The 17,035-nt window shown below is 46.9% G+C and overlaps 1 protein-coding gene across 1 annotated transcript in view; it reads right to left on the minus strand.

Annotated features, from left to right (window-relative positions):
* Positions 1–17,035, minus strand: part of PGAP1 (post-GPI attachment to proteins inositol deacylase 1) — an 896,430-nt gene that overhangs the window by 146,336 nt on the left and 733,059 nt on the right. Inside the window, exon 21 of the mRNA XM_078680427.1 lies at positions 5,652–5,742. Within this exon, the coding sequence (XP_078536553.1) occupies positions 5,652–5,742 (91 nt within the window). The remainder of the gene's footprint in view (positions 1–5,651; positions 5,743–17,035) is intronic.

The raw sequence follows: 17,035 nt of genomic DNA on the forward strand, positions 1-17,035 counted from the left end.
CACAAGGCCCTTTATAATCTAGGACCAGAATGCCTCAACTCCCGACTGTCCTTCTACTATCCCACCCGCCAACTAAGATCATCCATTCAAGCCCTCGCCGCAGTCCCGCGCATCCGAAAAACCACCATGGGCGGCAGATCCTTCTCCTTCCTGGCTGCCAAGACCTGGAACTCACTCCCCACCCACCTCCGCCTTACTCAGAATCACATCTCCTTCAGAAAAGAATTGAAAACTTGGCTATTCGATAAACAATGAACCCCTCCCTCTAGCGCCTTGAGACCCTCTGGGTGAGTAGTGCGCTTTATAAATGCCTGAACTTGAACTTGAACTTACGGCGGCCATGTTCCAAATGATTTCCCTGCCCAAATTCTTGAACGCTTTGCAGAACACCCCGTTTAATATACCTTTAGACTTCAAGAAACTGGAGGAAGGTCTGTTTATTGTTGTGAAATGAGAAGGCGCCTCGCATCACCTTTAATAAACTGATAAGTGGGGCCTAATGCAATCAATTGGTGTAAAGAGACTTTGCGGCTGGTCGTGACAGTGACAATTCAAAGTGATACACGAGGAACATGCTCTTAGAGCTGAGCACCAGTGAACGGTGACAATATTTTAGGCATTCACCAGGTTTATACATTTTTTAAAAGGGAAAAGATAAAGATTAAAGTTAGGTAAGCCTTCGTTACTGTGGTCGGTTTCTACAAATGAATACCAGAGATCACCGCGGTTTTATTGCCCAGCTCATAAGGCTCCGCCCACAAAGTGTATGTATATAGTGTGCTTAAGGTGGAAATGTCCGAGCCTTCATAGAACAATCCGAGAGCTGGTTGGACTTTCACAGCTCTGCTGCCTAAGAAACAGTCAGGCGAGCAGGGGACTGACCTTGTGAATCTCATATCTGTAGCCTGCGCTGCTTGTGTTAATGTTAAAACCGCAGCACTGAGCACACACTGGCGAAACACGTATGTAATCAGTATGTCTGAGTACTAGCGTTCGGGTCTTCATGAAAGAAGAGAGCGAGCTCATCACTGCAAGCAGAGATTGCCCCTGTAACAATGGCACTGCTTTTCAGGCGAATGAGTAATGTGCACAAGCAAAATGCCCTCACTCACAGAGAACAGAGCCGGTGGCAGAACAGAGCCGGTGGCAGAAGAGAGCCCGCGCTCATGCTATATGCTGTGGTGGGCAGAAGCTAGAAGTCAATGACATTTGAAAGGACCAGTGGTAGGAGGGCTCACAAAAGCCCATATTTGTATCCATAGTATATAATTTTTTTCTCTGAACAGTTTGGCGTGACAGCTAAAGCGGTCTCAAAGGTTATGAGACCTAATAATATTCGTGGACTCATTACCAATGCACTTTACTGAGTGACCGCAGGGGTGCACAGAGGTATTTAGATCCATATATTGTGTGAAGTTCCCGAATGTTGCACTTTTACAAAGTTCCCCAGATTTTTTCACTAATTTATCATTTTAGAGAGTTCATTTTTGTGTGTGTAATAACAGGGGCGGCTCTAGGCTCATGGTGGCCCTGGGCAGGGAGCGTAGGTAGGGGGCCCCGGAAGGGGGGGGGGAGGGTCAGGGTGTTTGGAAGTGCCGAAGGCCACCAAATCCCTGCCAGGGGACGCTACGCAAATATGTATCCATCCTCAGAGGATTATTATATTAAGGATATATATTGGCGTGGCAGCCCCTGGGGTTTGGTGGCCCTGTGCAGGTGCACGCAAATATGTATCCAGCCTCAGAGTATTATAATATTAAGGATATATATTCGTGTGGCAGCCCCTGGGGTTTGGTGGCCCTGTGCAGGTGCACAGCTTGCACATGCCTAAGGCCGCCCCTGGTAAGAACCAGGCAAGCCCAGCACTGCCCGCGGACTGCCAGTGAACGCATCACGATGAAGCCGAGTAAGTACCTTCACCTAGCAGAATCTGTAGCCTGGGACATGTTTACGGCGAGGCAGGCCCAACAATTGCCTCGGGCAGGGTGTGAAACGTTTTGGGGAAAGCATTGGCTGCTCTTGCTAGGATCAAAGGCCTCTTGTTAAGGGAGAGAAGAGATTCATGGGGAGGAGGAGCAAGAGTGAGAGGTACTGGACTGGTTCAGAGCAGGTACTGAGGGGCAGTTACCAGGCCTGCTCTTCACTGAGCATATATCATGCGTTCTGCCGAGAACTGTTTTTTTTAAACTGAAAAGGCACTTCCTCCAAAATGGATGCCACGCTGGTGTCCTGCCATACCAAAAGAAGAAAGGGATGTTCTCCTTGCCACAACACTGTGGGTGCTAGAGTTCCTTTGTTCACTGGTCCTAGAATGTCATTCCTAACTGAGACTGAAGTGAGGTCCTTGGAGGAAGTTTAAAGACCAAAGGAAGATTCCACCTCATTTACATGCAGCACCCCAAGGGCCTCTGGGATGTGCAGCTCAGGTGTGAACGTTCATGGCGGGGTTAGGGCTATAGGATAATATACTCAGGCCTCATCAGCTCAGGCAGGCGGGTAACTTGCCAACCCTGTCAGGTCTCACTGTGGGACGCGCAGGATGCAAGCATGGCTACAGTTTACGGCATCGCCCAACTGAAGACTAACCACATTTGGGACCCTTGGGCACACACAAGACTGAAATTTAACAATCTCAGCCCAAGGAGAGTAGGACCCATCTGTATCGTTAAAAGGTTGCATGTGTCACCAACTGTCATTGTTGTTCCAGTTGTAACTAAGCTCGTTAGGAGTAAATGTCTAGTGGTTCACGTATCTCTGTCTTGAAAAGGTTGCTGCTCATGTAACAAACAGGATTAATGAGCCTGTTCGAATGTGATTATGTTCTTTTAGGGAAAATACTCTCAGCGCTATGTTGCCATTCTAGCTTGGTTTGAACAATGCAGCAGAAATACGTTAATGTGCAATTGTGACACCATACACAAACACACAACAAATCACATTGGACACGATGTCCCACAAACCAAAATGTACATTGAACAAGGCCATTGTGACAGATTCTTGTAAGCCAATGTGCGTACACAACGTCCAACAGAATACATTAGATAGAACAATGAGCAGACATGCAACAGACCTCGGGTATTCCATATAGTTGGGTATCACCGAGTTTGCCACGGTACCAACAATTATAATAAATGAACACGATAACCAACAGAACATTAGCCAAACAATGTATCCAATATTATATTATCAATGTATCCAAAGCCAGCACAGTTCAAAGGAGCCATATAGATGGATCTTCCTTAGATCACAACACTCAATGCAATTATATATACTACACTATGAGATATACAACACACTCATCCAGCCCCCTGAGGACCCATACTGTACGCGTACCGAAAGGAACAAGGGGTTTCCACTCATAAATGATACACATAGGTAGATTTTAAACATACGCTTCATACAAAACTGAAGCAAAATTGTTTTTTACATCAATATAACACCATTCAGATGACGTATTAAAATCCATGCATATTACGGAAATGTAAACAATTGTTTTGATAGGTTAAAAGGAGTTAGATTCAATATGACCTAGCAACAGTATATGAACATTCAATTAACATTATCATTCTTTTATGAACTTTGATTTTTCAAGAATCTTTTAAATCATTGTATAAACTGATTAAAAAAATTGTTTATTAGGTTAGGAACCCATACTGGGACCACAAGAAGTGCAAGGGGGAGACACAACACCAGATCTGCTATGGTGCATTGAGAATATTATGAGGACACCCGAGATCAATGGGTGATACCCAATCAGCACCCAAATCGTTAATTTGTTATCTACTTGTATTACAAGGGTGTGCACGGATAAAATCAACAATGACAAACTTTCTAAAATTGCCATTTTCAGAATTGCGATTTAAAATCCAACTTCACCATAAATTGTGTTTTTAAATTGCGATTTTAAAGACATCACATTTGGGGGTCCATCTCTTCCCAATTTGAAATTACATTTATAAAATGCAATATGGCAATCCCAATGTTATCCTATGGGAGAGATAGGCCTTTCAATACCAGGACATGGAAAACTTAAAAGTACTTGTCCTACTTTTTAAATACACTGCAGCCTTCCCATAGATTACCTAGGGCCTACCTTAGAGGTGACCTAGATGTAATAAAAAAGAAGGTTCGAGTCTGGGAAGTAGGTTAACTTGCTTGGCTGACATGGCAGTTTAAAACTGCACAAGCAGGCTCTACAATGGCAGGCCTGAGACATGCTAAAGGGCTTCTTGAGTGGGTGGCACAATTAGTGCTGCAGGCCCACTAGTAGCATTTAATTTACAGAGTAGTGCACTTTACAAGGGAATAATAGGTAAATGAAATATGCCAATTGTGAATAAGCCAATGTTACCATGTTTTATGTATAGAGCACATTCACTTTAGCACTGGTTAGCAGTGCTAAAGTGCCCAGATTCCTAAAGCCAGCATAAACCAAGTCAGCAGAAACAGCAAAAACAGGAGGTCTGAAGGAAAAACATTAGGGGAAACCACGCCGAGGATGCCAGGTCTAACAGCGTTCATGGCTAATGCTCAGAATAGAGATGCCTACAAGTGCTGTTCTGTATCTTTCCTTCTAAGGACTTTGAGATGGCAGAATAGTAGTAAGTTAAGCTTCACTAAATACATTTGTGCAGAATTTCACCTATTTTAAATAAGTACATTTAATGTGTGTAACTGGAGCAAAAAAAAATGACTATTGCTGTGTGAACACTGTGGTAACTACAGTTCAGGTGAAGTGAACCGAACAGTCAATTCATAATTTAAACCAAACTAGTTTATGACCGGCGGTAAGTATGTGATATGAAGTGTTTGCCAAAAGAGAACGTTTACCCATCCAGTGCTTTCGAACACTACTTCGTTTTACATAAACATTTAAAAAAAGCTGTTTCAATGCAGCAGCGTCTCCTCAGCTAAGGTGGAGGAGCGTAGCCCCATTGCTCGTTGAGCAGTGAAAAATAAAAATAAAATGATAATAACAAGAAGGTATTATCATTTTATATTCCTTTGCGATTCCGGACAGGGCGGCGTGGCTGGCTTGCCACAGAGGGGGCAGGAGTGGTTTGCATTCCCTCCCTACATGCACATGATGCTTTGACTGGCCCTCTAGGGGAAACAGTAATGCGTGGTTGGCATGTTGGCATGTTCTCCATTGGGCTGTGTTGCACAGCCTGTGGAGAACATGCCCAGCCTCCACAGGCACTGCCTGAATGGCAAAACAGGCCGCTCAGACCAATCATGACGCTGCTAGTGCAGCGTCATGATTGGCTGGCAGAGTCGGAAGTCTGGATGCGTCCAGTGCAGGCAGCAGTTGGGAAGATGAGAAGACGGAGGAGAGGCATTCAGCCGAGGCGGCAGCAAAGCTGGTAAGTTTATTTAAAATGTTTTCATCCCGACCTGCCCCATGCCTCACCACCCCGTGCAGAGGCAGCCGCCACTGTTTCAATGATTGAAGAACTGGAAAGGTGTATAAATTAGCCCGAGTCTAAACACTACATCATCCCTCCAATTAAATGTCTCGTTGAGGTGACCTTTTTTATGCCTTTTACTAAACAGTTAAGACAATAACACTGCCAATTGTAAATGGTACTTTTTGGAATTGACCCACAAATCCTACAGGAAATAGATAACTTATAACAAAAAGATTAACTCACCTCATTAGAAATTTACATAAATTCACAAAAGGCTCAATTTTGTACGGTTTTGCTGATGCAGAAAGTGCAGAATTAAATTGAACACAATGACCTACAAAATATAATAAAGTATCTGGTTATGAAAATGTCAAAAAGTAAAAACAAACAATATCTTGTTAAGGCATACACGCAAATTCAATAAAAGATTACATTTGCAGCTAAAATGACATATACAGTTCTAACATAAGGCCATAAAAGACCCACTTGCACTGACCACACTTTCTAGCTCTTTCGACCTGTTTCACTCTATTTATCTCTAAATCTACAATTCATTTTATAAGACATCCACTTCAACATAGCAGGGAAGAGGTAAGTAACAAAACGTCTGTAGGAAAGAAACCGTGATTAACTTTAGATATTCTTACTGTTATAAGACGGGAAGTACTACTAGATTGTTATGCCGCATACTGCCTTGGCCAAATTGGAATTCTATTAGGACGTTCATAAGAACATATGGAGCCTGTACAAAAAATTCTAAGTGAGCTCGGACGTCAGAAATGAGGGAGAGGAACCATTTTGGAGTGCTCTTGTTGATCTGTGTCAAAAATAAATAAATCTTTGGATGCAATCTGGAGCAACAGTCGCAGACCGAGGGGTTGTGGTAGGATCCTAGATACCACATGCCGATGTTATGTGGACTCAATAGTGACATCTTGCAACACTGAAGGCAGAATTTAAGTTTTTGCGAAATAAAACCTGCTTGTATCAAACTTCTCATTGTGTGGATTATTAACAGAAATGTGTGAAAATTAACAGTGAAAAACTAAAAACGGGGAGAATATGATATTGCGCAAATGCGTGCTGGAAAAAGATCAGTATTTCCAATGCTTTTCTAGTAGGCTGCAAACGTGAATGAATAATGCAGAAATAACAGCCAAAAGAAAATAATGACAGAAGACATGAGTTTTAAAAAGAGACATTTTTCCTTTGCATCAACTACACAAAACTGCGTACATAACATGTAGAGGAAATGCAAAGCATTAATAATGAAGTTTTGTGATATGATAATTACTTGTATATTTGTTTTGCCTAGAGAAAAAGCACACTTTACTGTTCTGCAGAGAAGGCCTCAAAAGTCTTTTTATGTTTAATTTGCTTTCTAAAACAAAGGCTAAAAAGAAATATATTTTGTGTTTTGAGAGTTCCTGACGATGGCCATGGTTGTGCGAAGTAATGAATGTTATTAATGGAATTTTCTTGCCAACTGGAGAAAGTATTCTTGTGGACAATCGTGCAAAAAGTTTTGATACAATGCTACTGAGCGCCATGTGCAAGCTGCGGAAGAGATTATCGAAGTTTCCTCTGCTGAAGGACGATGACAATGGTTTCCTAAAGACAAAGGAACTGTTGAGAGTCAGGTGTACTGGAAGTGGAGTGATCAGACACCCCATGGCCTAGTCCAATCAGAATCGTGGATTTTGATACATGGGGCTGGATCTTTAGTGAATAAGGGTATACTTACTAGTGTTAGAATTTATAGTGTTGGCAGGCTTGGAGAGAGACTTTGACTTTGCGAGAGGAGAGGGCCATGTTGCTGTTCTCCTTACATAACTGGCTGGCTGTTGTTCTGCTGATCCTGACTCTTTAACTTTGCTCCTCATACCATTGTGAGGGTGCCCCAGCTTACTGTTCTGGCCGGAGAGTAGCTCTTCTGACTTTTAGCATTCTTAGGTTCGTATGATATTCTGAATTTGCATTGTCCTTATTTACAAATGCTCTTTTGTCTCTTTACCCATCCACTCACTCATGGCTCATTGTGAGACGTTATTATGAATTACTGTATTGATGTTTCTCTTGTGTGGTGATCTATGATTCAAGCTGTATTGTACTTGATCAGTATTCACAATTTCTTATAAATTAGATAAAAGCATGTTGACATTAATGTCATTTTGAATATAGTGTTTGAATTATTTCTTTGTTTAGGTCCTCATAAGTTTAGGATTCTATCTATCCTTTACCAATCCCTGTCTACTCTAAAAGGTCCAACGGAGAGAGAGGACCACATAAATAATATGAATCTTGGTAACTTGTTTTGATATCATGTTTGAAATTCCGCAGTGGAACGGACTGGTAGGTGTTGAAATTGGTTTCTGATGGTAAAATGTGGCAAAGCCCCTTTCCACTGCATCACTGCCGAATTTTCTGAGGAAGTTTGTTGATGAAAACCGAGGAGAGCTCTGGACCCACATCAGCGAGATGCAGAAGAGCAGGAACTGCCAGCAGCCTGCCAGTTGTACAAGTTACTTACCTTCGGTAACGATGTATCTGGTAGGGACGATTCTAGCCGCAGATTCCTTAACGTAGAATTACCCCCAGGCATGAGACTGCATCCGAAAAACTTTTCTGCTTCAGCATCCCTGGGCGCCGTTAACACGTGACTCCGCCCTGACGTCATACGCGTCCGTGACGTTAGCGAGGATACATAAGTCTTACCCCGGCGCGCCTACGTTAGTTTTCTTCGGAAAACTTTCCACGCCACAACGCGGAGCCATCACAAACAAAACTGTGAGAATACTGGGATAGTGTGCGAAAACAAAGCTATACAGAAGGGAAAGAAAAAAATGGTGAGGAACAGCACAATCCAGAGTAGAGCCAGGTACTGAGGCACCAAGATCTGGAATGAAAGAACAGGGCACGCTACTGGAAAGCAATCCTGCAACAAAAACAACAGCCCCCCGGGGCAGAGGCATGTGACAAATACACAGCAGACCAAGAAGTCTGCAGCCACTGCCCGGAACAAAAAGGGACACCAACGTCCGAACACAGAGCAATGACCATGCAACCTCCGACAATACCAGCAGGGAGAAAGTCTCCCAAAAGCCAAGGTCGAGACCAGCCAAGGCACCTCAACCCCTAGGACTGTCACAGACAGAAGTGCAAATAACAAAGGAAAGAAAAAGAAGACGCACAAGCGAACCCCACACTGGAGACCAGGGTGCAGGGATGGAGAAGTGCCTATAAAAGTCAAGAATGGAGCAACAACAAGGTGAGCATTCCCCGAAGGAGGGAGTATGAAAAAGCACTCGCAAAAGACAACCACCCGGAGGCAGGCGAGTGCAGAAGACCAAGAGGGCCCCTGCAGAATGGGGCGGAAGGGCGGGTTGTGAAGGAATCTGCGGCTAGAATTGTCTCTACCAAATACATCATTACCGAAGGTAAGTAACTTGTACATCTGCTAGAGACTACTAGCTGCAGATTCCTTAACGTAGAATAGAAACCCTAGCCATACCCAAAGGGGAGGAGGGTCTGCGAGAGGACCTCCCCAGCTCAGACGAGCACAAGACCCCTCACAGGGACAGGGAAAATAGCCCCGACCACCGCAACAGTAGATGAGTCACAGACCCTGAGCTGAAGAGAGTCCCAGCATTGTGGAGGAACACCAGCCCCACATGGGGATATGTCATAACGACAAAGAGGCAACCCAGCCTTCACCAACTGGAGAAGCAAGGGTAAGACGAAGGAGGCCAGACCACCTGAAGCCCAGACATCGTACCAGGGACCTCAACCGGAAGGCTCAAGTTACAAACAATGAAGAGGAAGAAGAGCCACCTAAAGACTCCAAGGAGAAGGGGCAGAAGTACAGCAAAGCCCTCTACCCGGAAACAACCCAGTAAAGAGGGCTGCCGAGTCCCTCACAGCTAGAAGGCAAGACAGAACAGCGCCTCAGCAAGAAGGAAGGCAGAAGAAAAAGAACGAGATCTCACAATGGCCCCGTAGGACAAAAGCAGGAGCGCCAGGGCCCAAGCCAAGGCCGCTGGCCACAGAACAGAGGAGCAGGCGGGGGCAGCCAGCCACTGACAACGCCACAAAACTACACACCTGGACCACGTTGGCTAGAACAAGGGCAAGGCTAGCAAATCGTCCTGAACGACCGCTACAGGGGACCGCCCCGGACAGAACCGATCCACTAAGTAGTGAGAGCAGCTAGAAGGTGAGAGGAGTAACAGTAGGACAGACCAGACCGTCGACACAGGAAACTATGCCCTCAGAAACATGGGACAAAGGCCAAGACCAAAAAGGCAGGTGAGGGGGAAAAACACCGCGGCACAACACCATAGATGGCCAAGCCACACCCCAGTAAGGACCAAAGACAGCACCATCGTAGTACAGAAACACCAGGAAGGGCGATGAACCTGGCAGGGGAAGTCCACACCCTCCTCGAATAAGACAGAGCTATACAATAGCTACATATCCACACATAGGCTAGGACACGTCCCAAGAAGCATGGGAACCACTCTTAGGGGAAAACATTCCCGCATCAGAGGACAAATCATGGACCTGCGGCATAAACCACAGAAGGCATAGTAGTCAGCCAGAAAACACATTCGTACCAAAAAAAAGGGGGCTGAACCAGCAGCCACCTGAAGAGCGGGGCCAACCAAGGACCCCGAGGGCACCGTACCCCCAGAGTACTGGAAATCTAATCATTGCAGTGGTCATTTATACTTTCTTTAATCATTTTTTTTGAGAATTTTAGATAAAAACCAAGGACCCCGAGCACACCGTATCCCTCACTGAAAGTGTAACAGCCCTCCAAAATCAAATCTCATGAGCAACGTCTCCCACCAAGTCCCGGAGGATCAGTAAAACCACCTACTGAGGAAAAGGGGGAGGAGGAGGAGGACGGAGCCCCGCAAGTAGACGCTGAATGGCGGAGTCAAAGATAGAAACCCATGGTTCACTTGTTCCCTCAACGACGAGAGGAGATCCCTCCGACAAACCGAAAGAATCTGGAGACAGCACCCCTCGGCAGATCACCTAAAACTTCTTCGCCAGGCCAGAAATACTTACAACAAGAATATCGTCAACTCAAAAAAGGAGTTTTTCAGAGCGGAATTAGGAAATGCCCAGAACAGACCTCGCAAACTCTTTGAGATGGTCAAACTCCAATCGAACAAACTGTCCAAAACAACGAAAGAAACCCCCAAGTCTCTCATCTCCTCCGAGGATTTCTCCTCGTTTTTCGCAAACAAAATTAAAGCCCTAGATATCGAACTCAAGGCTGCCTCACTCCCCCCTCCGAACCTTGACCTTCCAACGCCTCTCCCCTTGGCGCCATGGTCCTCCCAGAAGAATCTAGCACACTGTTCCGAATTCACACCCTATGATGAAGACGCTGTCGCTAAAATCCTCTCCACCCTGAACCCTAACAACCATTTCAACGACCCGCTCCCCTCGAACTGTCTCGCGACCGTTGCCAAATCTATTATTCCCAGCTGGACTGCAATAATCAACGCCTCTCTCCGACAGGGATCAATACCAGCCTCACTGAAAGCTGGCCAAGTCCTCCCCATTCTGAAAAAGCCGTCATTGGACCCAGCCTCCCCAGACAACTTTAGACCAATTTCCAACATTCCTCTCTTGGCCAAAGTGCTGGAAAAGTGTGTCCAAATACAGCTTAGTCACCACATCAACAACTTCCATCTACTCAACGACTGCCAATCCGGATTCAGACCGGGACACAGGACTGAAACCACCATGCTCCACATTGTCGATGATGCTCTTGTAGACCTTGACCAAGACAAAACCTGTTTCCTGATCCTCTTTGATCTATCCTCCGCCTTCGACACGGTCAACCACAAGATGCTACTCGAACGCCTTAAACTGAGAATGGGATTAGATGGCACAGTCCTCGACTGGTTTAGTTCCTACCTCCAAAACCGATCTCAGAGATTCTTAATCAACGGCGAACTGTCCGCCCCCTCCGTGGTCACGGTGGGAGTCCCGCAAGGATCAACGTTGTCCCCCACCCTCTTCAATCTCTATCTAGAACCCCTTGCCAAAGTCCTTTGCACTGCAAATATCTCCTTCCATATGTATGCTGATGACACTCAGATCTACATAAAAATCTCTTCTCTTGCGGAGATCCTCACCTTGAATGAGGCCCTGAAGCTGACCGTCAGATGGCTCTCCTCAAACCAACTTAAACTCAATGCTAGAAAACTGAGTTCCTTTTAATCTCCCCGCCCAAGAGCAACCCTGAGATCCAGACATGGATTAAAGCCATCACAGCCTTAAACTGTTCTCCAACCATTGTGGATTCGGCCAAATCTCTGGGAATTACCTTGGACCACAATCTGAACATGCGAGACCACGTCAACGCAATGCCCAAATCTGCCAGATTCCACTTGAGCTACCTATGGAAATTGAAACCCTTTCTTGACGCTCCTGACCTAAAACTAGCAGTCCAATCATTAGTTATTTCTCGACTAGAATATGGTTGCTCCACCCTCTCTGGCTTACCTAAGATCTTGCTGGCTCCCTTAAAAGCCTGCCTCAATGCAGCCGCCAGACTACTTACAGGCTCTAGAAAATTCGATCACATCACTCCTCACTTGAAAGCTTTAAACTGGCTTCCCGTAGTGGCTAGGATCTACCTCAAACTGGCATGCATCACGCACAAGGCCTTACACTCTAACTCCCCTGCGTATCTTGCACAGAAGCTTGTGATATCTGGAGGAAGTAGAAAGTCACGATCGGCTAACACCCTCCTCCTCCGGCCTGCACGCTTTAGGAAAACAAAAACCTACAATCGAGCCTTTGCCGGATTTGCACCAAGAATATGGAACTCCCTCCCTCCTGACATCAGAACAATCCCCTCCATTGCACGCTTCAAAAAAGAGGCTAAATCCTTCCTCATGGGTAAATTCCTTGGCTAAACCCGCTCCTCAGCTACCTAAGAGACTATTGCCTCATCCTGCGACCTTGTACATGACTCGTGTGATTTCCTGCCTATTGTATGACTCTTGTCTCTGTAAAATGCCCCGATCGATAGTTTCTCCTTTCCCCAAATGTACAGTATTTGTTGTGATCTCCTGCCTACCTTATGACCCCGCAATTCTGTAAGCTCTATGATGTACATGTCTCCTGTGATGTACTGCGCTCTATATTACCCTTTGAACATGTAAAGCGCTCTGATACCCTCACGGGTCAAGTTCGCGCTCTATAAAACCTTAAAACAAATAAATAAATAAATAAATATAGAAGTTTTAAACAACAGGACCCCGTCAAAAGTAAGGTCGACCAGACGCTCTCTAATATTTTCAGGGAACACAGCATCGCGTAGCCAAGCATGGCGACGGAGAGCCACAGAAGTGGCCATAGCACGGCCAACAGCATCGGCAACATCCAAAGCCGCACGAAGAATAAAGGTGGCCAAGTCTCTTCCATCCAACACATGGCCCTACAGAGCAGCACGGGCCCCCTCGTGAGAGACATGAGAAAGAAAGGGCTCCAAAGAATCCCACAGGCTAGATGTAGCCCTGGTCAGCAAACACAAAGTGTTAAGCGACCTCAAGGCAACACTGGACGAGGCGAAGACATTACGTCCCTATGATTCTAACCACCGGGCCTCCCGAGATGGAGGGAACAAAACCACAGGCAAACACGGAAAGGCATTGCCCAGTAGAGTGCCTTGAGTAGAAGGGTGGAAAGAAACACAAAACGGGTCGTGCAGAGCAGGAAGATGACGGTGCAGCAGTGCCTGAGGCACTGGATTGCCAGTGGCAGGGCGCCCCCAAACCCCCAGAAGAGAATTATGGTATAATGTTTCAAAGGGGAGGAACAACTCCCGTCCACCAGAGCCCTGGTGGATAATCTCCAATAGGTTGTCTGTAGGAAATGGAGTGACAGGTTCACTCATCCCCAGAACACCAGCAGTCGTGGAAATAGCCTGAACAAAGGCAACACTGGCCTCAGTAGGGTGCCGCGGAGGCGAAAGTAATTCCTCCGTGGGTGACGGTTGCAGACTGAGCCGTCCGTCCCCATGTCCCGGGGGAAGCGGCCAGCCCGGAACAGTGGGGGATCCACAGATGAATGGGGAACCTGAGGGGCCCCAGGGCGGAGCGGAGATGCCGGTGGAGAAGCCAGCCCCGAGCCACAGAAGGAAGGGTTTGAGGATTTAGGCTGTGGAGACGGCGAAGAGCCTTGCCTGGAAGATGCCAGTAAAAAGGCACCTACACGGCGCCCTGTCTCCGGGGAGGAACACACCAGCAGGTGACGGACAACAGGAGAAGAAGGGACCTCAGAAGATGAATCCAGAATCCGGCGCAGCTCCGTGGAGTCCACCATCGGCACCTGATCAGCGTGGACCGACGCCGGAGTAGGCCCACGTGGCGCCGGGCCGACTCCTGCCACCACGTGCTCTCTAGGAGAATGGGGCGAGGCCGGTGCCAAACCGGCGAAGGCGCGGTGCCGAAACGGCACCAGCTCGACCTCAGACAGGGCAGCCGTCCGCTCCGAGGACTGAGAGGGACTCGGGAAGGCGCCCCTTGTCCCGGCCTCCACCCGCGACTCCACCGGAGCCGGGGAGGAAGTCTTGCGGTGCCGAAACAGTGCCGGCTCGGCCTCTGGTGAGGCAGCTGCCAGCTCAGAGGACCGAGGGGGACTCGTGGACATGCCCATAGTCCCGGCGATCACCTGTGACACCACAGGGAGCCCCGTAAGGATTTGCGGCAAGGCAGGGACGCTAGGCGCTGACGAGGGAAGCCCCTAAGGACTACACCTCGACGACGTCACCCTCCTATGACCTGAAGCCGAAACCTTCAGCGCCAGGGCCAGAGCCGACGCTAAAGTCCCCACACAAGGCAAGGAATCCGCAGACATCACAGGAGGTGGAGGAAGGGCCAAAGAAGCCTGCAGCGCCGCAGCCTAGGCTGTCATTTGGGCCCTAGTCATCTCCGAACCGGGAAACGGCGGGTAGGAAGGCCACAGGCGCGGGCGCATGTCCAGGGGAAACCGCCGCCCACCGCGGAAGGAGGACAAGGCCTCGGAGACATACTGAAAGACCTACCAGCTGGTGAGCCACGCCCAAAAGGCCGCGGCGAAAGGCGATCACGCAGACGAAACTGGCGGTTCCTTGCCTCCGACCTAGGGGACTGACGCTGGGACGACACCGACCTGGACAAGCGCGCCAACAGCAACTTCATCTGGCGTTCCCAACGTGATTTAGGCTTAAGGTGTTGGCAGGTGTCGCAGCTCTCCGAGTCGTGGTGCTCACCCAGGCACCACATGCAAATCGGGTGAGGGTCCGTTGCCGACATGGGACGTGCACAGGAGGCACACGTCTTGAAGCCCGAAGGCATTCGCACACTGTTCCACTAAATTCCAGAGCGTAAAAAGAGAATGGAAGGCCTGAAAACCGGCCAGGACAGTAATCCGGATCCGCGTTGCACACGGAAAGAGAAAAAACTGAAGTAGGCGCGCCGGGGTGGGACTTATGTATCCTCGCTGACATCACGGACACGGACGACGTCAGGGCGGAATCACGTAGTGCCGTCCCCCCGGCACGTAGGGATGCTGTGGCAGAAAAGTGTTCCGGATCCAGTCTCACGCCTGGGGGTAATTGTATGTTAAGGAATCTGCGGTTAGTAGTCTCTATCAGATGGTGGCGTTCATCGTCGGATGTCATCACATCTGGGAAAACTGCAGCTTCGATTGGTTAAGTGTGGCACCCCTGGTGGTGCTGGCGATCCACTGCCCGTGAAATAGCATCCGGATATAGTCTGGCACCTGCAGGATATTCCTAAGGCGAGGAAAAGGAAGAAAGAAGTATCCACTAAAATAACTACCTCAAAAATTAAACAGAGAACTTACTTTTCGGATAGCTTTTAGATAATTTTATTTCTGACAGGTCAGTCCTTGACTAATCAGAAAACATTTATATTCCTATATTTACTTGATCAACAACTGGAGTTGAAAGAAAATTCGATTTGTATGTTACCTCAAAATGTATTCTGGTCCTTTTCGACGATGACCTACATTAAACTGCTTAAGACATGGAATTGCCACTCATACCAGGTTTTGGATTCCCTTTCACTGTCAGATCCTATTTAGAATGATCTCAGAAGCAGTGATTCTTATGCTCTACCGCATGTACCAGTGTGTCAAATGTCTGGATTGGTTCTCTTTAAATATACTAGCAGGTCGTCTACAACAGAGACACTATCAATTCAGTTCGATCCACTGTCGTACCATGCCCCCAGAGTGAGCGTCAGACTGCCAGCAAGTGCTTCCATGGCAAGGCGAAGATGAGATTACTCAGTGGACATCTCTGGCCAGTGCCCCTCCAGTTCAGTAGGGTAGAACTTGTTTTGACACTGGACACCGGTTTTATGTATTGAAAACATACTCACCTAGTAGATTCCTTTATTTGCCCGCTTCCGTGAGTGGGAGTTATCTAAATGTTGCCTGTTTAAATTTCTTCTGCATTTCCAAAAGAATGATTAGATGATGGCTTCCAGTTTTCAAGTCGGGCAATGGGCACTGAAGTTTCCTTTCTTTTCAAGCGGTTTAAGTACATTCTTTATCCTTCCAGCATTTTCTGGTCCCTTCGGTTTTTCCAGTTGCATATCCCCATACCTCTTTCAAGGAGCCCCATTCAATATCCCTGCAAGGACCTCTGCCCTTATTTGCTTTATCTTCCCGAATCTCTCCCACAAGGCAAGGCTTCTCACAAAGCCTAGAGGCAGTTTCCACTTCCATGCCTTGGCTCTGGTTTTTATTAGAATCCAAATAGCCCATAAAGCTGCATGGTCAGACAGCATCTCCACATGAAAATTATGCTGAGCAGTGGATACTACTATGTTACCAATTCAAATCCTTTTGAGTATTTTAATTTAGCCAGGATATCAAGCTAACTATTTCAGGAGGTAGGAGTACTGCTGGAGTCACAATATTTCATGTACGGCGGGTCTACAAGTGGCTCACACTGGAGGCAGACAGCTGACTTGCAACATATTGAAAAGTGGTAGAGCGGTATAAGAGAATGACACATTTGTGAAGTACCTTACCTTTCTCACTCATGGGACAGATCACAATAGCCCAAACTGTATTTCTGTAGAGATACTTGTATGTAATGCAGAATTTGATGTGCCCCATAATACACAAGTCCGTTAGAAAGCTAGAGAAGCTGATTGTCTCTTTGGACTGGGCTAGGTCTGTTTGAAAAGGTCTGTTTGAAAAGGTTAAAGTTAGGCTGGGGAGTGGGTGGCCTTGGGCTCCCGACCTCGAGCTCTTTTATCTTGGTAACTCCAACGTGCAGTGAGGTAGCTTGAGGAGAGTGACTACTGGGAGAAATGATTGATGGACAGGACTCATGGGAATATCTCATTAGAAGAGGAGCTAAATATGGGTAGCACCATCCCAAAATACTGTCCGTGTGTAGTTCAACTGGTGGTAAACACGTGGAGAATAATGAAAACTATCCAAACTAGTAAGTTACCTACCTTCAGTAATGGTCGTTCTGGTGAATACTATATCTAACCACAGATTCCTCACCTTGCGAGTATCCCCAGATGCCCATTAGATCCGGAGATTTTCTCAGCAATTACCTCCTGCACCAGTAC

The sequence above is a fragment of the Lissotriton helveticus genome, chromosome 3_1, assembly GCF_964261635.1.
Source record: "Lissotriton helveticus chromosome 3_1, aLisHel1.1, whole genome shotgun sequence".
Classification (NCBI taxonomy): Eukaryota; Metazoa; Chordata; class Amphibia; order Caudata; family Salamandridae; genus Lissotriton; species Lissotriton helveticus.